The 25,752-nt window shown below is 42.0% G+C and overlaps 1 protein-coding gene across 3 annotated transcripts in view; it reads left to right on the top strand.

Moving 5' to 3' along the window:
• Nucleotides 1-25,752, top strand: part of nkain2 (sodium/potassium transporting ATPase interacting 2) — a 189,925-nt gene that overhangs the window by 102,924 nt on the left and 61,249 nt on the right. For all 3 annotated transcript variants that reach the window (XM_029752315.1, XM_029752325.1, XM_029752335.1), the window contains exon 3: nt 2,400-2,480. In XM_029752315.1, the coding sequence (XP_029608175.1) occupies nt 2,400-2,480 (81 nt within the window). The remainder of the gene's footprint in view (nt 1-2,399; nt 2,481-25,752) is intronic.

Below are 25,752 nucleotides of genomic sequence, written 5' to 3' on the forward strand. Positions count from 1 at the left end.
CTATTACAAATCAGTCTGACAGTACTTTTGACAGTATTTCAATCTGAAGGAGGTATGGTTTGGAAGTGACTGTAATGCATCAGAAAATATATTGTTCAGAAGATCATCCGACAATATTTTTGTATGATTTTCTGTGAAGAAAAGATCATCATTGAGTATGTTATTTCCCCCCAGTCTGATTTAGTGCCTGGTCTTGTCCAGTCTGTTCTAATGAGTCCTGCATGGCTTGTGGGTATTGCAGTGGGAAACAGAAGCCTTGTCTTTTCAGTGATGGGGTCATAATATTTTGTAGCTTAAACCATTCAAAAGATAGTGCCACGTTTGTAGGAAGAAACCGCATCTAGCAGCTACCGGAGGTTAATGACTTAACCCCGGTTCTATGAAGAGGAAATTTTATCTTGCGACCCCATTTTCAAATCAGGTGACCCCATATGGGGTCACGACCCCTAGTTTGGGAAACACTGCCATACTGTATCCCTTTCTGTAAGTGTTCCTCTTTAGCTACAGTGCTCTATCCATAATATTGCATATCTCCATACCTCCTTGATCCATCAGGTTATACATTCATGATGATTATGATGCTTTTCACTGTATCACAGAAACCTGCATGATATCTGCAAAGATATTTGATCAGATCTTTCTTACTGTGCTGTCATAAAGTACACATTTTCTTAACTAGGCAAAACAGTTAAGAACAAATTCTTATTTACAATGACGGCCTAGGAACAGTGGGTTAACTGCCTTGTTCAGTGGCAGAACGACAGAGTTTTACCTTGTCAGCTCAGGGATTCAATCTAGCAACCTTTCGGTTACTGATCCAACACTCTAACCACTAGGCTACCTGCCACCCCACTAGTGTCAGCTATGGCTCCTGTAGCGATATTTGTCCTCGATCATGTGCATTTAACAGATAAGTGGATACATATATTTGCGGTGGTGTAAAGTGCTTAAGTATTAATACTTTGAAGTACTACTTAAGTCGTTTTTTGTGGTATCTGTACTTTACTTTACTATTTATATTTGGACAACTTTAACTTTTACTTCACTACATTCCTAAAGAAAATAATGTACTTTTTACACTGTACGTTTTCCTTGACACCCAAAAAAACTCGTTAAACGTTGAATGCATAGCAGGACAGGAAAATCATACAATTCACTCACCTCTGATCTGGCGGACTCACCAAACACAAATGCATCATTTGTAAATTATGTCTGAGTGTTGGAGTGTGCCACAGGCTATCCATACGTTTTAAAAACATGAAAATGGTGTCGTCTGCTTTTCTTAATATATGGAATTTGAAATGATTTATACTTAAGTATATTTGATCAATTACATTTACTTTTGATACTTAAGTATATTTAGAACCAAATACTTTTAGACTTTTACTCAAGTAGTGTTTTACTGGGTAACTTTTACTTTTACTTGAGTAACTTTCTACTAAGGTGTCTATACTTTTACTCAAGTATGACAATCAGGTACTTTTTCCACCACTGTATATTTGGATGAGGTTCCTACATGTAATGCAATTGAGTTCCCATTTCCAGTGGCCCAGTATTTTATTCTGGATCACCTGTCTGCTTTAAAATAGAATCAGATAAGCATCCTTTTATCTGAAGATCTCTGTTCTGCTTATCAGACTTCACAGTTCTTCTTCTCCCAGAAAGTCGCTTCTCACATTTTAATCAGGGAAAAAAACATGTGTTGTGATAATGATTTCCCATGCTTCAAAATAGCTTGCTTCGAAAAAAAGTACATGATATGTCGATAGATGCGCAGTGTCTTAGATCAGGGGTGTCAAACTCATTTTGCCCTCAGCTTTCTTGTGAGTGTCCTTTCAGACATTTGGACAGTACAGTACCTAAATGTGGACATACTGAACTGTAACATCATGTTTTGTGTTCTTCAGTGCCAATTGGACATTGAGTTGTTTCATTTTGACACATTTCAAACCGCTTTGATAAGCCTCCATCCCTATCTCTAAGGAGCCTCTAAGCCTCAGCCCTCCCTCCCTCCCACACACACACACACACACACACACACACACACACACACACACACACACACACACACACACACACACACACACACACACACACACACACCACACACACTTTCAATATCGAGAAGAGGTACTAAATGTTTGGCTCTGGCATGATTCAGATGTGTGGAGGCAGATTCTGTGTGAAGACATACCCAGCAGATAATTAATTACAAAGAAACACTATGATCCTGGCTGTGGAAACCCAGATACTAAGGAGAATCAAAATATGCATTTGTTTTTGGCGTGTTATTCTGAGCTTGACATTGCTTGTGGTGTTCTAATACTGTGATACTGTTTGTTCAGTGGTGTGTGCTTCTTCTCTCCCCCTCCTCTCTCACTCTCTCTCCTCTCCCATAGTATGCAGTGTGGCTGGTTCTCTGGGTGACCTGGAACATCTTCATCATCTGTTTCTACCTGGAAGTGGGGGACCTCTCCAAGGTAATGTGACCTGCTGAGAGCTCTACAGAGCTGGAGAGCCTTTTATTATTACCTGCCAGAGAACAGAGGCCATGGATAATATGTCTTTAATGGTCTTTTTCGCGTGCCATTTAATCACGGGTTACACATTACTTCGCTGTTTCTGAAAGAGATAGTTGTGAGTCTTTCTGGGTAAGTCTCTTAAGAGCTTTCCACTCCTAGATTGTGCAACATTTGCCCATTATTATTCTCAAAATTCTTCAAGGTCTTGGATTTTGCTTGCCTGTGCTTAGCCCCATTGCACACATTTTTTTCCTGAAAAACTCCCCAGTCCTTAACTGCAACAAGCATACCCATTACATGATGAAGCCACCACCATGATTGAAAATATAGAGAGTGGTACTTAGTGAGTTGTATTGGATTTGTCCCAAACATAACACTTTGTATTCAGTACACAAAGTGAATTGCTTTGCCACAGTATTACTTTAGTGACTTGTTGCAAACAGAATATATGTTTTGGAATATTTGTATTATGTACTGGCTTCCTTCTTTTCACTCTGTCATTTAGGTTAGTATTGTGGAGTAACTACAATGTTGTTGATCTATCCTCAGTTTTTACAGCCATTAAACTGTTTTAAAGTCACCATTGGCCTCATGGTGAAATCCCTGAGAGGTTTCCTTCCTCTCCGTCAACCGAGTTAGGAAGGACTATATGTAATTTAATCAATACAAAATTCAGGCTGTAACACAATAAAATGTTGAAAAAGTCAAGAGGTGTGAATACTTTCTGAAGGCCTTGAAAATACGGTGTGGTTTGACGAGAACGCTGACATTTTTCCAAGGCAGAGATAACTGGCCGAGACTGAGAGCTGTAGATGCATCCATTCATGCGTAATGTGTACAAGTGTAGGCATAATGACAATCGCCAAATGTCCTTACACTTTTTGGTTCTTTAACAGATGTTTATTTTTATTAATCAAATGGGGGGTGCATAGAACACTGTTTGGCTGCTGGAATTAATTTGTGGGTAGACAAACGTGCGGAGGTAGCCTACAGTACATGAGCCTTTTGATTATTTGACAATCAGATGAAAGATCATGACTGGTTGTGTTTATTCCACAGTAAAAGGTAATACATTTGAGTTAAGTTAAGATGCATCTTTACTACTAGGCCCACAAGAGATCCTATTAAATAAATAGCGATTCTATATGTAATTCTATGATTTGGCCCATACAAAAAGTTCATATACGAGGTCCCGCACAGGGAAACAAATACATCTACTTTCACCCCTGGTTCAAAGAAATGCATTAATACCGCAATATAGATGCAAATGTGTCTTCTCTCTCTCCCTTCACCTCTCGGTCCCTCTCTCTCTCCCTCTCAATCTCTTTGGTCCCCCTTGCTCAAACTTTCTAATTTCAACTGGGAATTTATTCCATAATCTGTCATCTGTTCATGTATGTATGAGAAGATTTGAGAAGATGTAATTAAAATGTCAAAATGTTTAATATTGTACCCAATTAAAAGGCAAACCAGCCGTGTAACTTGATTATGACATTTCATTAAGTGCTTTTATCTATTACGTTTTCAATTGGAAAATGAAACTGAAAATACTAATCCCTTTATGTTGACCACTGAGCGCTTCTCATGACCAGATAATATCAGAGCTGTGGACATGAGTCAAGTAGAGATGTGAAGATTATATTGCTGTAGTTCTTGGTCACAAATGTGGCCACATTACATGCCATTGTTGTATCACCAATGATAAGGATTATTATAGTGTTATTGGTCAAGCTAATTTGCCGGTAAGGTAGTTGTAGTTCAGTATATATCCACATAGAAAGGAAAGAGAACATGTGTAGGTATTTTGTCACACCATTTGGATTGTGTTTATCTGTGAGGAAGTCTCTTTGAAATGTCTGTACATTTCTTAGTCGATCGTGCTTCCTTGTTGCTCTGTCGTTACTGTTTAATCTTATCTGGGATCTATGGCAACAGATGGAGCTCTCACTTAGTCTCACAGTCTTCACTCTCCTCTAGCCTGTGCCAAAATGGCTTCCTTCCTCCTCAATTGCCTTTGGAGGATTTGACAGTTTCACCTCAGAGATATCTTAGCACGTTTGAAAGGCATCAGGGAATGGCATCTGTTGCATTATAGTTTTATTAACAGTCAATGTCATTAACAGCTGGAAAATGACATGGGTTTGGGGCTATATACACTTTGACAAACTCAGTCCCGGTATATCTACATAGTACATTGCCTTTTTCTCAGTGAGTTCTCCCTGCTGCATTTCAGCACTGATTGTTTTATGTCTTCTAACTTGCCTGAAATAAATCTCTTAAAGAGAGAATGTTCATTGGCTTCCTTCACAATTCACCAGCATCAGTTCCCACGAGTGGCCTTGTCACTTTTTTTTCCTAGGGAGAAGAGGCACTGAGGCATCAACTCATCGCTCCTCATCGTTTTGCCTGACTGACGAAAAGGGCATCTGTGGCTTTGTAGTTCTGAGTGTGATTCCACTGCATGTTCTACATGGTGGTTCTTTTCAGGTACTTTAATTAGTAACAGTAAAGTGATAGTGTGTTAGTTGGTGTGATTTATTTGGCTCACGTTGGGGCGCCTCATGATTTATTAATGTAGGTGTAATGTGTTTAACCAGGAGAGAATCCATTGAGACCCGCCAAGGCAGGAAGATCACACACAGAAACAAATTAAGATAAATAAATGGGACGAATCCCTGCGTATTCTTTTCATTACGTGGCGCAATCCTCCTTACAGGTCTCAACTCGCTCAATCACTCCGCTAAGGGGGACTTGTCTAGGAGAAAGCCAATAGTCTATCAGGAGAGGGATTGACATTGAAATAGTACATGACTTGAGAGAGAATAAACAACAACAGTATTTTTTGTAGATCGGGTTTGGGCCTGTAGAGAGAAAGTGTCACCATGTTTCTTTTACATTCATGTCAAATGTCTCAAACTGCAAACTGGGCACTCTTAAGAGCGCTCCCTTCTGGATTGTGTTTGTGCTTGAATATGTGAATGGGTTAAAAGCGGCAAACTCTTTGGCCTGTTCACCAATTCCATTGGCATGCCCAGAGATATTCTGGGAATTGAATGTGGAGGCCATTGGCAGAGGACTGTTGGCACTGACAAGAAGTGACAGGGTAGAGCATGGGAGAGTGGGTAGAGTGGGCGTAGAGAGCCATGGAGCTCCAGTCTGAGCATCAACCTGAGCCCAGGCACAGTAAATAAAACTGTGTCCCAGCCATGGCAGCAGACAGCCTTTCTAGCTTCTAGGCAAATAGTCACAGTCTGGCAGAGAGGAGGATGAGAGCTGATGCAATAAGAGCTGCTCACAAACGTCCCTCCCAATCTTGGACAGACAGATACACCTGGCCACCTGGCCCAAAAACGGATAACGTCTCCTGTCAGCCAGGAATCTAATCCAGGCTGGAACAACCTGACATCTGCATAAACAAGTAACTCCATTGAAATGGAGCTTTCTGACATCTTAGTATGGGATTCATGCCAAATATTGTGTGCCAACGTTCTCCATATCAACACTGATCATGACCTCTGTATTTTAGCCTTAAGGCCTGGACAATATTGCTGGCTACATTATGCACAGTACTAAGCAATGGTTCAAGGTTAAAATCAAAGCAAAGGTTAAATGGAGAATGCATGATAGATTTGGCACCGATGTCTTCCCAGTTCAGTTGAATTAATGATACCTTTTTACTGTTTGTAAGAAGTTCCTATTGTGCTATGTCATGATGTTGATATATTTGCAGCCCTATGAAATATTGCTATGGTTGTAAGTGGCATGGCAGAGCCTCAGTAAATCCTTACATTGGCAGGTTATCTGTGTCTTTTTCCTTGGAGCAACTTTAAAAGCATGCAACTGGCCTACTTCCTGTCTGCACACTCTTCATAGTTTTCATATACAGGAAAATGCTGGTATTCTGATAAAGTGTCAGGTCTGGGAGGCATAGTGATTTATAGTCAATTTCACTGGAGAGGAGGGACAAGGCTGGCCTGTCAGCACCAGGCCCTCAGAACAAATGAGTTACAGTGCTTGTGCTAGCTCAATAAGGCTATTATTTCCCATCACCACCTATCACAGACTCTGAGAGCCGTCTAGTTTAGGAATAGGCTGGCCGGAGGAGCTTGACAGGGGAGCCGGACACTAGAACTCCAGACGCTACATGAATCCCGGACGCTCCCATAGAGTAGCCTGCATCCCTTACTAACTTTGTGAACTTCTCACAAAACATAAGGGAACTATGTTGTTATAAAATAAAGGGAATTTAGAAAATGTTGTTAATAGTTACAGGTGAAGTAATGCAGGCCTATCACCCGAACTGTTTGCTTTAATCCTAGATAGGTAATTACTCATGTTATACCCTTTGGCAGTGCACTGACCCTGAATCACCCAACTTAAAATATCCAGTTGTTTAACTGAACCCTCTGGAGCAGTCCGAGCACTCCAATTTCCAGCACACGTACCAGTGGTTACTATGTATTAGGTTTTTATGAGCCATGTTTCTGTCTCATAGACCCTTGATAGAACCCGAGTCTATTTCAAGAGACTAGCAGTGAAATGCTTACTTGCGGACCCTTCCCAACAATGCAGAGAGAACAAAAATAGAGAAATAATAGAAAAGTAATAACACGTAATAATAAAAGTCATAATAAATACACAATGAGTAACGATAACTTGGCTGTATACACAGGGTTTTATAGCCTTTTAAGGGTTATATCTATATATTGGCTTTCCTATTATTTGAATCGATCTGGCCTGGGCTGAATAAGTTATTAAAAGTACCCGAAGCCTGCCTCTTATTGAGCTGTTTATAGTGGGGATGCCGTCATGGCCCTGTCAGGGTTTAATGTGCTGCTGTTAAAGAGTTCACAACTCAGTGTCAGAGTAATTTAACAAACCACAAACCATTTAACAAACATGTCTTCTCCTGGGTGATTAAAGGCCAAACCAACGACATGGACGTCACTTGATTGAGCTCAAATTAACTTGATCCACTCCTTGATTTCACTGAGACTCATTGATTCAATTTGGTGAAACATCCGGAAATATATTTGGACCAATCTAGCATGTACATACACAAAGGCATAGCAGACGTGAAGATGTCAGAATGTGTTGATTGTATTGACCATAACCAGATCAATGCGTTAGAAGACAGACTGGGATCTAGCCACAAAGTTAATAACCAGACTAAATGCAGAGTAAAAGGCAAGGCATGCTCAAGATGCCTCCCTGATGAATGCTGAAGTCTGCAGAGTGCTCTCAGTGTCATTAAAGATGACAATAAAAGTCCCCCCTCCAGTGTGCTATTCAGATTAGAATGACACTAATGCAGTGCTCCGACCATGAGGGTGCTTGGAGAGGCTTGGAGATTTTTTGCCATTGACTTGGTTGTATGTAAATGCTTCATTCTCCACCCCGCCTCTGCCACCAGCCAATATGCCATACTATACAGTGGCTTGCGAAAGTATTCACCCCACTAGGCATTTTTCCTATTTTGTTGCCTTACAACCTGGAATTAAAATTGATTTGTTAGGGGTTTGTATCATTTGATTTACACAACAACATGCCTACCACTTTGAAGATGCAAAATAGTTTTTTTTGTGAACCAAACAAGAAATAAGACAAATAAACTGAAAACTTGAGTGTGCATAACTATTCACCCTCCAAAGTCAATACTTTGTAGAGCCACCTTTTGCAGAAATTACAGCTGCAATTCTCTTGGGGTATGTCTCTATAAGCTTGGCACATCTAGCCCCTGAGATTTTTGCCCATTCTTCAAGGCAAATCTGCTCCAGCTCCTTCAAGTTGGATGGGTTCTGCTGGTGTACAGCAATCTTTAAGTCATACCAAAGATTCTTAATTGGATTGAGGTCTGGGCTTTGACTAGGCCAGTCCAAGACATTTAAATGTTTCCTCTTAAACCACTCTTAAACCACTCGAGTGTTGCTTTAGCAGTATGCTTAGGGTCATTGTCCTGCTGGAAGGTGAACCTTTGTCCCAGTCTCAAATCTCTGGAAGACAAACAGGTTTCCCTCAAGAATTTCCCTGTATTTAGCGCCATCCATCATTTCTTCAATTCTGACCAGTTTCCCAGTCCCTGCCATTGAAAAACATCCCCACAGCATGATGCTGCCACCACCATGTTTCACTGTGGGGATGTTCTTCTCGGGGTGATGAGAGGTATTGGGTTTGCGTCAGACATAGCGTTTTCCTTAATGGCCAAAAAGCTAAATTTTAGTCTCATCTGACCAGAGTACCTTCTTCCATATGCTTGGGGACTCTCCCACATGCCTTTTGGCAAACACCAAACATGTTTGCTTATTTTCTTCTTTAAGCAATGGCTTTTTTTCTGGCCACTCTTCCGTAACGCCCAGCTCTGTGGAGTGTACGGCTTAAAGTGGTCCTATGGACAGATGCTCCAATCTCCGCTTTGGAGCTTTGCTGCTCCTTCAGGGTTATCTTTGGTCTCTTTGTTGCCTCTCTGATTAATGCCCTCCTTGCCTGGTCCGTGAATTTTGGTGGGCAGCCCTCTCTTGGCACGTTTGTTGTGGTGCCATATTCTTTCCATTTTTTAATAATGGATTTAACGGTGCTCCGTGGGATGTTCAAAGTTTCTGATATTTTTTTTATAACTCAACCCTGATCTGCACTTCTCCACAACTTTGTCCCTGACCTGTTTGGGGAGCTCCTTGGTCTTCATGGTGCCGCTTGCTTGGTGGTGCCCCGTGCTTAGTGGTGTTGCAGACTCCGGGGCCTTTCAGAACAAGTGTATATATACTGAGATCATGCGACATTTAGATTGCACACAGGTGGACTTTATTTAACTAATTATGTGACTTCTGAAGGTAATTGGTTGCACCAGATCTTATTTGGGGTCTTCATAGCAAAGTGGGTGAATACATATGCACGCACCACTTTTCAGTTATTTCTTTCATTTTACTTCACCAATTTGGACTATTTTGTGTATGTCCATTACATGAAATCCAAAATAAAAATCCATTTAATTTACAGGTTGTAATGCAACAAAATAGGAAAAACACCAAGGGGCATGAATACTTTTGCAAGGCACTGTATATGAATTAGTGTTAAGAAATAAACCGCACAAACTTCCCCTCAATCAATGTTCACATTTCAGTCATGCGACAAAAGTGAATACTTGAGCTTGTGTGTCAAAGAAAATTGACATTAAACTGTAATTTTGCCAGTACATTGTTTTGCTATAATCCAGGGGATTTACTTGAGTTAAAATTCCCTTTCAACAAGCAAGAAGTTTCTCCCATCAATCATTTCTCGGCAGGAGGCCAGTGTGTTTGTCCCACTGCTCCATCTGTGAGGGAATGTGTCATCAGCAATGTCAGTCAGTGGAAACAAACATACAGACCGACAGACTCAAAATGCCACACTCTCTCTTTTAATGCCTATGGTTGTACAGTCAATTCATATTATTCCCTGTCTGTGACGCACTCACATGGATTCATATGACTGTAGAAAAGACATAGATAGAACTGTAGATATGACACATATGATACAGATCCCTGCATGGAATAGAAATGGACTATTGTCAGCTGTCTGCAAGTGGTCACCCTAATGAAAAATGATGTGCCAGTGTGTAATGGATGCAGGGACAATCAGAAACATAATACTTTTCTCATTCACCTGAGAGAAGGAGCCATCATCTGGGTGAGAGAGGGTAGAGAGATAAATGTGCTGATCAGTGTGGTGTGGTGCCGGCAGGGAAAGGGGTGATTTGTCCAAAGTGCCGTGATTGGCAGGGCTTGACCAGCAGGTCAGGTGGGAAGAAACTAGTCATATCCAACGGCATCGCAGCACAGGCAGGGACCAGGAGATTGCCGTCTCGGTAGAGATAATGCAGAGCAGGAACAGGCCTACAGGCTTCACTCCCAGCCAAGATGGGGCGAATAGCGCTGCAGCATCCCACAATACATCACTCCACTTACGGGTCTGGGACCTTCGTGGATGGTGGGGGAGCATTTAAAGTAGGGTGCTTCTGTTGGGAGAATACATAGCCTGTATGGTTATCGTTGTTGATATGTTTGCAATGTTCTAGTCTGATGTCTGTTGCGTTAAATATCTACCCAGCCTAAAACAGACACTTCGTCTTCAACCAGTCATTGAGTGACTGGGTCGAGTATCCAGCTTCAAGGCCAATGACTTGCTAAAAGCAGTGATAGGGCTCTGAGGTAAAAGTGCTCTTAGACGTTGCATGCTGGGAGAAAAACAGGTTTCATCCCTCAACCGTCTTTTATAATCTCCGGAAGAAAACTGCAAAAAGCATACGCAGTAACCTGTCCAATAGTGCCATGAGGATCAAAAAACGATTTGGAATTTGGCATGGTGATATGAGATCAGTACTGCCTAAAGCTATGTGAAGTGTCAACAGGCTTTATCAGTCCCTTGGTACCATAGCAGCCTTCAATAGTTTGCTTCGAAAATGTGTTCTTATGATATCTTATGGACTAAATAAACATCACGGCAACCCAGAGACACCATCTTTAATTCCTTTGTATTGATATCTGTCTGATGGCGGTGACCTGAACACTGAAGGGACATATCAGATATTCAAATCTAATTAAAAGCACCTGACCTTTTAAGCTCACGAGAGGGTGAAAATCATAAGCCGTGCGATGCTGTGTAGTACAAACATAATTAATCACAAGCTTTTAGAATTTACAATCAGAGCTCTTGAATTATGATGACCCTTCCATTTGAAGGTCAACAAGTAGAGCAGTAACAGACGAACCAAGGGGGATAATTCAGACATAATGAGAGAGAGTTCTGTAGTTAGATGGCGGAGTCAGGGACACAGGTAACCTGCAAGCTCAGACATGATTTAGAACAGACTGTTCCTTCTTACTGAATGTGCACACTCTCTCCGTCACAGATGAGCAAAGACAGCCACTAGTAGGAACACTTACATAAAGTTCACTACAACAGTCAACCTCATCAAACACTGTGAAGCCGATAGTTTGTCACACCTCATTGGTGCCTTATGTTGGTCATTATCGCCAAACTGTGCTGGAGATAATAGTGAAAGAGTATCTGCAGTATCCATGCTACTGTAGCTTGATGACTTGATGTATCAAGCAGTATGTGGATCCGAGTAAGGGTGTGTCAGGAAAAGAGAGATAGAGGACTGTGTTGCTGTTGATCAGAAGATAACAATGGCTTCATTTTTACTGCGTCATATCTTTCTCCCTCTCTCTCTCTCTCGTTCTCTCTCGTTCTCTCTTTCTCTCTCCCTCTCTCCCTCTCTCCCTCTCTCTCTCTCTCTCTCTCTCTCAATTCAATCTCAATTTAAGGGTTTTATTGGCATGGCAAACATATGTTTACATGTCATTTTATGTCTATATACAGTGTTGTAGTGATGTGTAAATAGTTAAAGTACAAAAGGGAAAATAAATCAACATAAATATAGGTTGTATATGTTCTTCACTGGTTGCCCTTTTCTTGTGGCAACAAGTCACAAATCTTTCTGCTATGACGGCATGCTGGTATTTCACCCAATATGTATGGGAGTTTATCAAAATTGCATTTGTTTTCAAATTCTTTGTGGGTCTGTGTAATCTGAGGGAAATATATGTCTCTAATATGGTCATACATTTGGCAGGAAGTGCCAAATGTATGAGGAAGTACAGCTTAGTTTCCACCTCATTTTGTGGGCTGTGTGCACATAGCTCTATTGAGAGCCAGGTCTGCCTTTGGCGGCCTTTCTCAATAGGAAGGCTACGTATGCTCACTGAGTCTGTACATAGTCAATAGCATTCTAGTTTGCTCTATTTTTTAGTAAATTCTTTCCAATGTGTCAAGTAATTATCTTTCTGTTTTCTAATGATTTGGTTGGGTCTAATTGTGTTAGTGTCTTGAGGCTCGGTGGGGGTCTGTTTGTGTTTGTGAACAGAGCCCCAGGACCAGCTTGCTTAGGGGGCTCTTCTCCAGGTTCATTTCTCTGTAGGGGATGTCTTTGTTATGGAAGGTTTGGGAATCGCTTCCTTTAAGGTGGTTGTAGAATTTAACGGCTCTTTTCTGGATTTTGATAATTAGCGGGTATCGGCCTAATTCTGCTCTCTCTATCTCTCTCTCTCTCTCTCTCTCTCTCTCTCGCTCTCTGTCTCTCGCTCTCTGTCTCTCGCTCTCTCTGTCTCTCTCTCTCTGTCTGTCTCTCTCTGTCTGTCTCTCTCTCTCTCTCTCTCTCTCAGCACCATTACACAAATAGCAATTAGTTCACTGTCTGTTCTTTTGTAACATCAGGGCTTATTCCAAAGGTCAATCTTTATTGCTAATTGCTCTGAAGAAAATTGCACTTTTTTCTCACTTACTCACCCAAGACACCATCAAATTACTTTAATCAAAACAAAGAATATATATAAAAACAAAAATATATATTTACAATAAAATATATAGGGGATTAGAAATGATGCAGACAATTACATTGACGGAAGCTACAATCCATGTGCATTATTAAATCTGATCTACTGTACCCCCTGTTTGTTGCATAGCTTTGCATTGGTGTGCGATTCTATAGGGTGTCCACACGCTTTGGTGATGAAATGTCACTTTCTTATGTCATAAAATATATTTTACCAAGACAAATAATAGAATTCACATTCTAAATTGTTCATTTGGGGTCTTTCTCTTTCTTGTACATCACAAAAGTTGGATTTCTTGGCCTAAATCATACGATAATAAGCACTGAGCTCTGTTGACATACATTAGAGGGGAAAGTTTCTCGTAACAACTTCAGATTTTACATTTTGTCGTCGTCGTCTCAAAAGTTGTTTCCACGGGTCACAAAAAGCTAAATTAGCATGACATGTAAATGGCTTTGAAAATAAAAAGCTTGGTAAACACACTCAGTGCTCAATTGACATTTCACCAACAGTTGTTTTTGTGAGAAATCCTCAAAAAAAGAACAGGAATTTCAAATGGATATGAAAAGTCTTACTTGTGCACATATCTACTAAATACTATATGTCACGTCTCCAAATCGATGTCCATGTTACCGCTATATTGTTTTTTTTGTCCTGCAGATTTGAGACGAAAGATGACTAGTTCAACAGGAAAGTGAGCCTTAATTCTTGCACAGAATCCAGCCTAGCTGATGCAATGTACTCTTCCTGATATTTGGCCACTTTTTTTCTCCCTCTGGCCACCATTGATTTAGTCACCCTATTTCTGGCCATCCTACAAGGATTAAAAACTCCAATAACTTTTGAACGTATTATGACACATGAGTTTTGGACCGTTGGTTTTCTTACAGGATTACACAATTAACATATTATTTTCCCCATCGCTCAAAAGATGCGTTTTGTATTGGACACACTACATTCTGTAGCAATAGGGCATATGTAGTTGTTATTCTGTGAGCCTGTTTGATCATTTTGCACCACAGTTTCTAAAATTGAATAATACATGAAACTGTAAAAGCTATGATAATGTGCAGTGCACAGTATGCAAAGCATTTCCTACGGTTCAACTATATCATAATAATAGATATAATTTCTAAAGCTGCCTTGACTCGGCTGCATGTATCACTATCCCTGAACGAATGACCTTCACCATAAATACAATTCTCTATCCTCAAGTGGACAGAACATTGTAAAGACAACCCCTGCGGCTACTGTTTCAGAGAACGATTGCGCGGGAATGCATGAACAAACAACAAAACCAAACGGACACAAAATAAATTAAACCTCTTTCAGCTGTTCATATCTCGCTCCTAAATCTACCTTAGCACATTCTCTGTAAGACAGGTCTGGTCTGAACACTGGGGGCCTACTGGAGAGAAGTGAGGAGGAGAGTAACAGAGACCCATTTAAATGGGGACTGCTTATGCCTTATTTAAAGATCACTTCCAGCCTGTGTTCCCGAAGAGGGAAATTGAACACATCAAATTTAACCTTTAGAAAAATAATTTGGGATATTCTAATTGAAGTGAGAATATGACAATATCGCCATTGTCTGTGTGGGGAATGGATTGGTAAAAGAGCAATTTGAGAGGGATGAACAATGAAAGTCTTCATTTCCTCCTCCCTATTTTACACATGTCTATGTATTTTACAGTGTTCTGCCTCTGCCCTCAAACACAGTGTCCTTCATCAGTCATCTCAATCCCCAGGAGACACTGGCCAACATTCGAATAAATTGGTGTGAAGTCCCCCTCATTCGCTGATCATAGACACAGGGAAAGGGTTTGCATCCACAGTATGGACAGCGTGGATGAATATTACTAGTCATGACAGTTGCCATACCCATTGTGAGAGTCCTGGGGATAATAATCATGGCTGTAAGCGCAGACAGCCCAAATATTTGCATCATGCTCATGTTAATTTGATGTCTGTCTGATGATATTTTCTTATTTGATAGCTTCTTACTCTCCGGAAGTAGGTCACTCAGAAATAGACATTGGTGTGTCTGGCTGGTTCCGTCTACTGATCTGTGTCAGTAGCATTTCGTTGAGACGTCGGTCGGGAATTTGGGTTTGTGAGAGATTCTGATACAGCGCGGTCCTTGGCGGTGCTGGAGGTTGGCACTGTCTGGTGTCATTTAGAAAAGATGTCTTAACCAGGCTGTGGTTATTGTTTATGAACCTACATACATACATACATACATACATACATACATACATACATACATACATACATACATACATACATACATACATACATACATACATACATACATACATACATACATACATACATACATACTCTTAACCATGGTTGGTGGCATCTTAATTGGGGAGGACTGGCTCGTGGTATTGGCTGGAGGGGAATGAGTGGAATGGTATCAAACACATGGTTTCATGCCATTCCATTCGCGCCGTTCCAGCCATTATTATGAGCTGTCCTCCCCTCAGCAGCCTCCACTAACACACATTTATCCTAGTGCAATAGGCTATTCTTCAGGTCTCTTCTGTGCTGCGACACAGATTCCAAGATGTTGTGTAATCGCATATTTTTTTCCCGTTAGCTAGCCGAATCATTCATTCCATGAAATGGAGTCTGAGACATAATAAACCAAGCTGCGTCTTTCAGTTATTCTTTTTTTCCCTGCACCCGGTGCCGCCTTACGAATAATTATGTATTTATTTTGTGTTGTATAGCACTCCCTTTTCATCATTGCCTGGGCTTTTGTCTCTGTAGATTTAATGAAAGGCTTAATGACACTGAGCTCTCCCCCGGTGCGGCGTGTCTCAGAACTCTCTTTGATTCCATGCTCCTGGCATATGTTTAGAATTAGCTTATAATAGAGAATAATAAACTAAAAGGATTCTGCCTTATTTTCCCCAGCTGTTGCGGGTGCTTGTGTTGACGAAGGTCAAGGGGGAGTGTCCGCTGGGTTTCCACGCACCTCCTGTCATGTCAGGCTTCATCAGAGTACCGTGACATCAGGGGGTCAGAAGCAGGGGAAGCAAGGGGCGGGGTCACTGAGAGATTGCTTATTTCACGGGTCGATCTGAGGCTTTTGTCTAGGAGAGCCTTTGTGTGAATACTAACTGTGTTAGCCAGGGGCTCTCAGGGATGCCTCTCTAATGCCTGTCTGAGGACCATGCTCTTAGCTGCCTCGTGGCCAAGAATAGCAGGAATAGCATATTTCTGGAGGGGACCTGAGCAGGTATTGTCATGGGGATGACAGCCGTTAAAGATCAGTGAGCCAGCTGAGCCAGGAGATCTCCTGAACCCAGACCTGCTCTCTCCTGTACATCTAATTGCAGCTAGGACAGAAACCAAAAGGGTCTCAACCGCTCTGATAAGCATGTAGGAACTAACCCAGGGTCAGTGAAGGCTCACCTGTCTGTTCCCAGCTACACATTGGGCACAAGGAAGACCATGTTTTATGTATTATAATGAGGCTTGTAATAATCATACTCGGAGGTGGGTATTCTATGTATTTCTGTTGTTAAGTGTTCTTGCCTGTTTTCCAAAGTTACCATAGTCTGTGCAAATGAGAGACTGCCAACAATGAAATGGATGTGTCATTCATTAGTGTAGCCGCGTCACTGTGCACACACAAGGTATGGGATTGTGGCTCAGCTGTGGATCCTCTGCATTAAAACTCAAGGATGGAAAAGAATCACCCTGTAATTCCCAAACAGGGAGTGGAATATAGCAGGCATTGGAAATGAAGCAGCTAATGATGAGAAACAGTAATTCCGGAGGCAGCGGTGTATCATGTGGAAATGATCTGAGGCAATACTGCTCCCTGTTAGGCTTTTCAATATCCACTATCCATCAAAAATGTCTTACGTTTTAAAAAGGAAGACCCACTGAGTTGAATAATAAATAGTATTTAACTACATTTAACGGTTGATCAGGTTCGTGAGGGAAGAGGTCCTTTCTGTGCTGCTGTAAAAATGTACTGCCAGTCCGAGATAAACACTATCAGTGGGTGGGCTTGGGCTTTTAGCTTCCTAGAAATCAGCTGTACCTTGTAGTTACTGTAATGGTTCCTAAAGATAGGCAGGGACTCCATGTTCCTGTAATGACAGCTTGGTATGATCAAGCTCCGGTAGTAATGAAGTGAAACTACTCTCACCATCAACCCTCTGTCCTTGGAGATTGATTAGTGTTGTTATTTTGATGTTCTGTAATTAGCCGTGTCGGTCTGATTATGGATGAGAATCAGTGTGACATTTGGAGAAGATCAGCTGCTAATTTCTTATTGACACAGTCACTGAGTCACAGACACAGCAGCGCAGTAGAGACTGTTGGATTCACCGGGGGCCATTACCCTAGTTTGTTTTCTTAGTTACATCAGTTACGTCTAAATAGTTCAACAGTCCTCATTGATATTGCGCTGTATACCGAGATGGCTGACCAGGAAGTAGCTCGTGCCAGCTGTCCACATCTTTTTTTAAACGAGAATGGATGAACAATAGAACAGCTTGAAATTCGAGTCAAAAGTAATGAGAATCCCTAATCCTTTTCTTGGAGAACCCACAGTCAGATGATTTTACCTCTTCTTTCTCAGAATACATCCCCATGTCCCTATCCTCCTCACTCTCTTCATCACTTTAGGAGTAAAGCTTGGGTAGGCATCACAGCCCTACTGCAGACTGCCACACAAATAAGAATCCTGAAAACGCCTGTCAGTTGTTGGCCTGTACAGAATGTATTTTTTATCCATTCTTGGCTGTTGTGCTGTTTGTTTCAAGGCTCTGATGTTGCTGCTGCTGCGGCTGGCTACACAAACGAACAAAGACACATGAAGACACAACCTGTCGTCAGTATGATAGCTTTGTTCAGGTTCCATTACTCTCTCTGTCTCCCTCTCCCTGTCTATTGTTTTACTACTATATATCCTACCCTTCCTCTCTCCTCCCTTCACTCATCCATTCCCCTCATTCCGAGGAACAATTAACCTCCTGCGGGGTGTGGTGGAACCCGGCTGCCTCCCTCTCTCCTCCTCTCCCTTCGTCTCGCCTCTCCTCCCGTCAAGGGAGTGGACCGACATGAACAAGAGAGGGAGCGCCTATTCCTCCTCGCCGTGCTAGCTGGCTGTGTGTGAGATCTACACCTCTCTACCTCCTATGGAGCTCTCCTATGGATTCTTACATAATGGCCGTATGGCCCCATATGAGAGATGGGCAAGCTGGATCAGTCATTCCTTATCTCATGTCTCCCTCCCCCCTGACTGAAATGTCAACACCACCACCTAAATATCTGATTAGGTGTATGTCATCACAATGGTGAAGGACTTGGATATGTCGGTGGGGCACCCTCCCCCCCGATGTCGGGTGCCGTGTGTTTGCCTTTTAGAAAAAGCCAGGTAAATATATACAGCCCATCTCAGACACAAACACACAATTATGGAGGTTCTGAAACTGAATAAGGCGCTTGGCAGCTCCATGATTTTCAAGAGACTTGTGCACGAGTAAGATGTCGTCCTCCTTAATGGAATGGGGCATTAGTTGTGTGTGCTAGATGCCTGTTAAAGAGCTCTCTGTCCTCATACATAGTTATAACATGTTTCTCCCTGAGCCATTCTCATGATAGCATCCCCATACAGTATTTTAGAGGGGTCAAACCAGCTGCAAAGGATACATGGTAAACACATGCTCTCATGGCACAAGGGGATCTACTGAAAAGACATCTGTTGCAATTTGTTTGTCACTATTAGTCACTTGACTCACACATGCCCAAGATGCAACCATTCAAATGTTATTGTCTCCATTTTCCACCTCTTCCCTGAATATAAGGGTACAGTATTGAAACTGACAGATGGAACAGGAAAATGTAAAAAAAATGTTTTTGATTGCCAGTCTTCTTCTTCTCTTTGTCTGGAAGGTGTGTACACACACACACACACACACACACACACACACACACACACACACACACACACACACACACACACACACACACACACACACACGCGCGCACACACACACACACACACAAACACACACACACACGCACACGCAGTGACCACACACACACACATTCTGGCATAATGACACCTCAGTCTGCTAAGCCTGTCCAGGAGTGTTCCAGGAGGTGCTGGAGGATTCACAGGATTTGGAATTCCAATGAAATGTAAATTGCCTTCCTGTGGGGAGGAGCTGCATGCTGTCTCAGTTCACTCTCTGCGATCAGCTTTTTATTCCCCTCCAAAAAGTGGCCAGCCAGCAGCCTTGGTCAGAGCACCCCCTATTATTATTATTGTTTCTTTATACGACTGTCTTTGTGTCACTTTAAAGAAAAAAAACTCCTTTAAGCATTGTGGAATACTGGCGAAGGGGGGACACATGGGAAATGAAAGAGACAGCAAAGCAAGACGGGCCATGACTGTCTGATCAGGTTTGGCGCTTGGCTCTGCTCGGCTCGGCAGACCCTTAGCTAAACGTGTGCTGCTCAGACACATCCAAAGATCTGGGATTAGTCTAGGATATTTGTTACCAGATGTTTACCCTCTTGTGAAATTCATGAAGCTATTAATTAAACTCACATGCTCTGATAAATATGAATGAATTAGCACTGGCTTAACTTAGATTACAGGGCTCTTGGCGTGTGGACTGGAATTGCTCAATGGACGACATTAGAATTCAGCACCACCCTTGTAACACTACTGTTTGAGTAAGATAAATTGATATCACCTCTTTACAGCTTACAATAAGAACCCTGTTCATCCACAGAAAACAGGTCATGAGTATCTACAGGTAACTGGCAAAATAAAGGAAACACTAACATGAAGTGTCTTAATAGGGCTTCAATGCAGCTTGGCATAGATTCTACAAGTGTCTGGAACTCTATTGGAGGGATGTGACACCATCCTTCCACAATTCTTTGGTGTTTTATTGATGGTGGTGGAAAACACTGTCTCAGACGCCACTCCAGAATCTCCTATAAGTGTTCAATTGGGTTGAGATCTGGTGACTGAGACACATACACACACCCTTTAACCTCTATGCTCCTTTGAGACCCCTCTTTCAAAGTCACTGAGATCTCTTCTAGCCATGATGGCCAAAATAATGTGCAACTGGGTATTTTTATACATGACCCTAAGCATGATGGGATGTTAATTGCTTAATTAACTCAGGAACCACACCTGTGTGGAAGCACCTGCTTTCAATATACTTTTTATCCCTCATTTACTCAAGTGTTTCCTTTATTTTGGCAGTTACCTGTATATCTCTAAACAAACTGTTTCTGATATTTATACTGGACAAAAATATAAATGCAACATGCAACAATTTCAAATCAAATCAAATTGTATTGGTCACATACACATGGTTAGCAGATGTTAATGCGAGTGTAGCGAAATGCTTGTGCTTCTAGTTCCGAGCATGCAGTAATATCTAACAAGTAATCTAACAATTTCACCACAACTACCTTATACACACAAGTGTAAAGGAATGAATAAGAATATGTACATATAAAAATATGGATGAGTGATGGCCGAACGGTATAGGCAAGATGCAGTAGATGGTATAGAGTACAGTATATATATGAGATGAGTAATGTAGGGTATGTAAACATTATATAACGTGGCATTGTTTAAAGTGACTAGTGATACATTTATTACATCCAATTTTTAAATATTAAAGTGGCTAGAGATTTGAGTCAGTATGTTGGCAGCAGGCACTCAATGTTAGCGATGGCTGTTTAACAGTCTGATGGCCTTGAGATAGAAGCTGTTTTTCAGTCTCTCGGTCCCAGCTTTGATGCACCTGTACTGACCTCGCCTTCTGGATGATAGCTGGGTGAACATGCAGTGGCTCGGGTGGTTGTTGTCCTTTATGATCTTTTTGGCCTTCCTGTGACATCGGGTGGTGTAGGTGTCCTGGAGGGCAGGTAGTTTGCCCACGGTGATGCGTTGTGCAGACCTCACTACCCTCTGGCGAGCCTTGCAGTTGTGGGCGGAGCAGTTGCCGTACCAGGCGGTGATACAGCCCGACAGGATGCTCTCGATTGTGCATTTGTTAAAGTTTGTGAGTGTTTTTGATGACAAGCCAAATTTCTTTAGCCTCCTGAGGTTGAAGAGGCGCTGTTGTGCCTTCTTCACCACGCTGTCTGTGTGGGTGGACCATTTCAGTTTGTCCGTGATGTGTACGCCGAGGAACTTAAAACTTTCCACCTTCTCCACTTCTGTCCCGTCGATGTGGATAGGTGGGTTCTCCCTCTGCTGTTTCCTGAAGTCCACGATCATCTCCTCTGTTTTGTTGATGTTGAGTGTGAGGTTATTTTCCTGACACCACACTCCGAGGGCCCTCACCTCCTCCCTGTAGGCCGTCTCGTCGTTGTTGGTAATCAAGCCTACCACTGTAGTGTCGTCTGCAAAATTGATGGCCACGCAGTCATGGGTGAACAGGGAGTACAGGAGAGGGCTGAGAACGCACCCTTGTGGGGCCCCAGTGTTGAGGATCAGCGGAGCAGTGATTCTATGATCAATGATTTTACTGAGTTACAGTTCATATAAGGAAATCAGTCAATTGAAAAAACATTCATTAGGTCCTAATCTATGGATTTCACATGACTGCGCTGGGGCGCAGATGTGGAGGTCGTGGGCTGGCTTGGTTACACGTCGTGAGGCCGGTTGGACGTACTGCCAAATTCTCTAAAACAATACGTTGATGGCAGCTTCTGGTAGAGAAAAGAACATTCAAGTCTTTGGCAACAGCTCTAGTGGACATTCCTGCAGTCAGCATGCCAATTGCTCGCTCCCTCCAAAAAATCTGGCATTGTGTTGTGTGACAAAACGGCACATTTTACAGTGACTTTTTTTTGTCCAGGGCTTTATTGTCCCTAGGTGCTCCTGTGTAATGATCATGCTGTTTAATCAGCTTATTGATATTGTCACGTCCTGACCCTAGTAAGATGTCATTTTCTATAGTAGTGTAGGGCATGGCGTGACAGGGGGTGTTTTGGGGCTGATCTATGTTTTCTAGTTCTATGTTTAAATTCTAGTTTTCTATTTCTATGTTGGATTGTTTGGGGTTGATCTCTAATTGGAGGCAGCTGATCCTCATTTGCCTCTGATTAGAGATCATATTTAAGTAGGGGTTTTTCTCATTGTGGTTTGTGGGTTATTGTCTTTTGAGTAGTGCGTTGTCCTCTCTGCGTCACGGTTTATTGTTTTGTATTTTCAAGTTATTAGTGTATTGCATTCAGTTTCACTTTTAATAAATATGTGGAACTACGAAAACGCTGCATCTTGGTCCGCTCCTTATAACAGCCGTGACAGATATGCCACACCTGTCAGGTGGATGAATGATTTTGGCAAAGGAGAAATGCTCACTAACAGGGTTGTGAACAAATTTGTGCACAACATTTGAGAGAAATATGTTTTTTTGTCCATATGGAACATTTCTGGGATCTTTTATTTCAGCTTGTGAAACATGGGACCAACACTTTACATGATGCGTTTATATTTTTTGGGTGCTGATGCCCTGAAAGTGGCCGCACAGTCCAATGCTCCTCTGTTCGCTTCAAGCAGCAAACAGAATTGTTTGTCATTGTGTTATTTCCAGCCGGTTGGCTTTGTCTGATGAGCCTGGGCTCCTGTCACTTTGGCTGGGGTGTAAATGGTCCTACCACACTCCCCTGCCTCCCAATGCAGCAGCTCTGACCTGCTGGCTGCCAGGGCCAGGCTCCACTGTGGGGGCTCACGTAGCCCCACCATCACCCCACAATCCGGCAGCCGCTTCCCATTCCCCAATACACTTACCCAGCAGATATCCACTCCCCTCTCTCACATTTGATCTTGCTCGTTCATTTGTGTCCTTGTAGGGAGGGAGTCGGGTGTATGGATGGATGGATGAATTTGGTTGTATGGGGGTTTTGTGCTGTTGGGCTGTCAGGCTGATGGAGGTGTTCCCATTCTCTTCCCCCAGCAGCCCCTGCACCTGCTCTACGGGAGAGAATTGGGGAAGTAGCTAGACAATACTAGCCCCAGGCTTCTCTGGCCCTGGAGCCTTACCCTAGCTACCACACAACTCGGTCCCATTACGTATAGGTCAGAAATGTTATTATAGTGATAGTAGACCCATTTCATAACAATTTTCCAAAGGTCTTTTCCTCAGTATTGTCATTTTGGTGTAGGTTGGGATGGTTATGAGTGGTGTGTGTGTAGTGATTGAAGGGGAAACATTCTGTAGTTCTACTCACCATTTGCTTCCATTATGCTAGTGGCTATAGGCTACTATATAAAGATCACATTTCTTCATTTAAGAGCTGGCTAAGAATTACTTATTTTGCATATCTAACTTTACCGTTTTAATGGGGAATGTGCTACACGCCTTCAGAGTAAATGTATTTCATTCCACCAATCTGAAACCCAACATGACTTTAAGTAATGTAGCTCCAAACAGCAGTGAGAGGAGCAGATGCCCTCAGAATCATCTCTCTGAGTTATCCTTTTCCACTTAATGAACTGAGGACCAGGGGCGTCTGTACACACACACACACACACACACACACACACACACACACACACACACACACACACACACACACACACACACACACACACACACACACACACGCACCCACCCACCCACACATACACACACATGCAGTACACACACATATACACACACACAAAAACACACACAATTCATCTTTGACTGTTCCATTCTCTCTGCTCCGTTTGAAATGAACACATGCTGCATACATCATTTGGATGGCTTTCATATGCAGTTGTTTCTGCATGGGCACTGTATGTGTATGGCATGTGTGATGAGAGAAATGCTATACCACAGTGTGTGCCACAAACAGTATTTGTAATTGTATTAATGAGGAGTTATTTTCTCTCAAGGTGGGGGCTGTTTTTTGCTTTGTGTGCACACCGGAAATGTGAGGGTTCAAGTCAGGTTCATAGTCATTCATCGATCCATCATCTCTTTGAAAACACCACTCATGAATTGGGCTCGGGTCCAAACGGGGAATAGAAAAGCTTTTACCTCAATTGAATAAGGCAGCTTTTGATTAATGCAGTTAAACAAATGATGATGCCAGACTTGATAGTTGTGGTTTTATTTCATTATATATCTCTTGCTAAAGCAGACCCATTATACTGAGAAAATAATTGCCAACATTAGTCAAATTAAGTTTCCACCAAAGGTGCATAACAAAAGCCATGGCTGCCAGACTCCAATCTAGTGGTTAATGTCTATAATTTACATACAAACAGTTACACACCACAGCATAGCATCCTATGCTAGCTGATTTGACTCATCATACAGTATTGTATGAATACAATGCAGTACAATACAGTATATGGTGAAATGTTGTTGTTGGTCTTCAATCATCCAGCTGCTTATTTTCACTTCAGGGATGAATGTTCCCCATTCAATTACAGGTTCCTATTTGCATTGTATGCTCAATAAGATGATTGGCATTTAAATTATGTGAATAATGTATTTTGTGAATGCTTATACTAACAAGCAACGGGTATACACTGAGTGTACAAAACATTAGGAACACCTTCCTAATATTGAGTTGCACCCCCTTTTGCCCTCAGAACAGCCTCAATTCGTCAGGGAATGGACTCTACAAGGTGTCGAAAGAATCCTACAGGGATGCTGGCCCATGTTGACTCCATTGCTTCCTACAGTTGTTTCAAGTTGGCAGGATGTTCTTTGGGTGGTGGGCCATTCTTGATACACATGGGAAACTGTTGAGCATGAAAAACCTGCGATGCAGTTCTTGACTCGCTCAAATCTGTGCGCCAGGCACCTACTACCATACCCCGTTTAACGGCACTAAAATATTTTGTCTTGCCCATTCACCCTCTGAATTTGCACACCAACACAATCTATGTCTCAATTGTCTCAAGGCTTAAAAATCCTTCTTTAACCTGTCTCCTCACCTTCATCTACACTGAGGTGGATTTAACAGTTGACGTCAATAAGGAATCATAGATTTCAAATCAAATCAAATTGTATTTGTCACATGCGCCGAATACAACAGGCGTAGACTTTACCGTGAAATTATTAGTTACAAGCCCTTAACCAACAATGAAATAGAGTTAAGAAAATATTTATGAAATAAAAAATACAAAAAAGATGCAAAAATTAAAGTAACACAATAAAATAACAATAACAAGGCTATATACAGGGGTACCGGTACCGAGTCAGTGTGCTGGGGTACAGGTTAGTTGAGGTAATTTGTACATGTACTTAGGGGTAAAGTGACTATGCATAGATAATAAACAGCGAGTAGCAGCAGTGTACAAAACAAAGGGGGTGTATAGTCCGGGTGGCCATTTGATTAATTGTTCAGCAGTCTTATGGCTTGGGGGTAGAAGCTGTTAAGGAGCCTTTTGGTCCTAGACTTGGCGCTCCGGTACCGCTTGCCGTGCAATAGCAGAGAGAACAGAGAGACATTTTTTGGGGGCTTTCCTCTGACATCGCCTAGTATATATGTACAGGATGGCAGAACGCTTGGCACCAGTGGGCCGTACGCACTACCCTCTGTAGTGCCTAGAATCACCTGGTCAGTCTATGTCATGGAAAGAGCAGGTGTTCCTAATGTTTTGTACACTCAGTGTATTATTAAATTGTCAGTCCTGGAGCATCTTACAGTGTGTTGTTTGCGTTCATGTATATTGGTTGTGTCTGTCATAGATGAAAGTAAAGGCCTAATGGCTCACGCAATGATAGCATCTTTGGTGGTTATATGAGTTATATGAGTAAGCAAGGTGAGAGGGTCTGAATAATCAAACGAACACAGTGGGCAGATATTTCTCAATTGCTAACCCGGTTGAAAGTACACAAAAACAACAACAG

This window comes from Salmo trutta, chromosome 1 (genome assembly GCF_901001165.1).
Source record: "Salmo trutta chromosome 1, fSalTru1.1, whole genome shotgun sequence".
Classification (NCBI taxonomy): Eukaryota; Metazoa; Chordata; class Actinopteri; order Salmoniformes; family Salmonidae; genus Salmo; species Salmo trutta.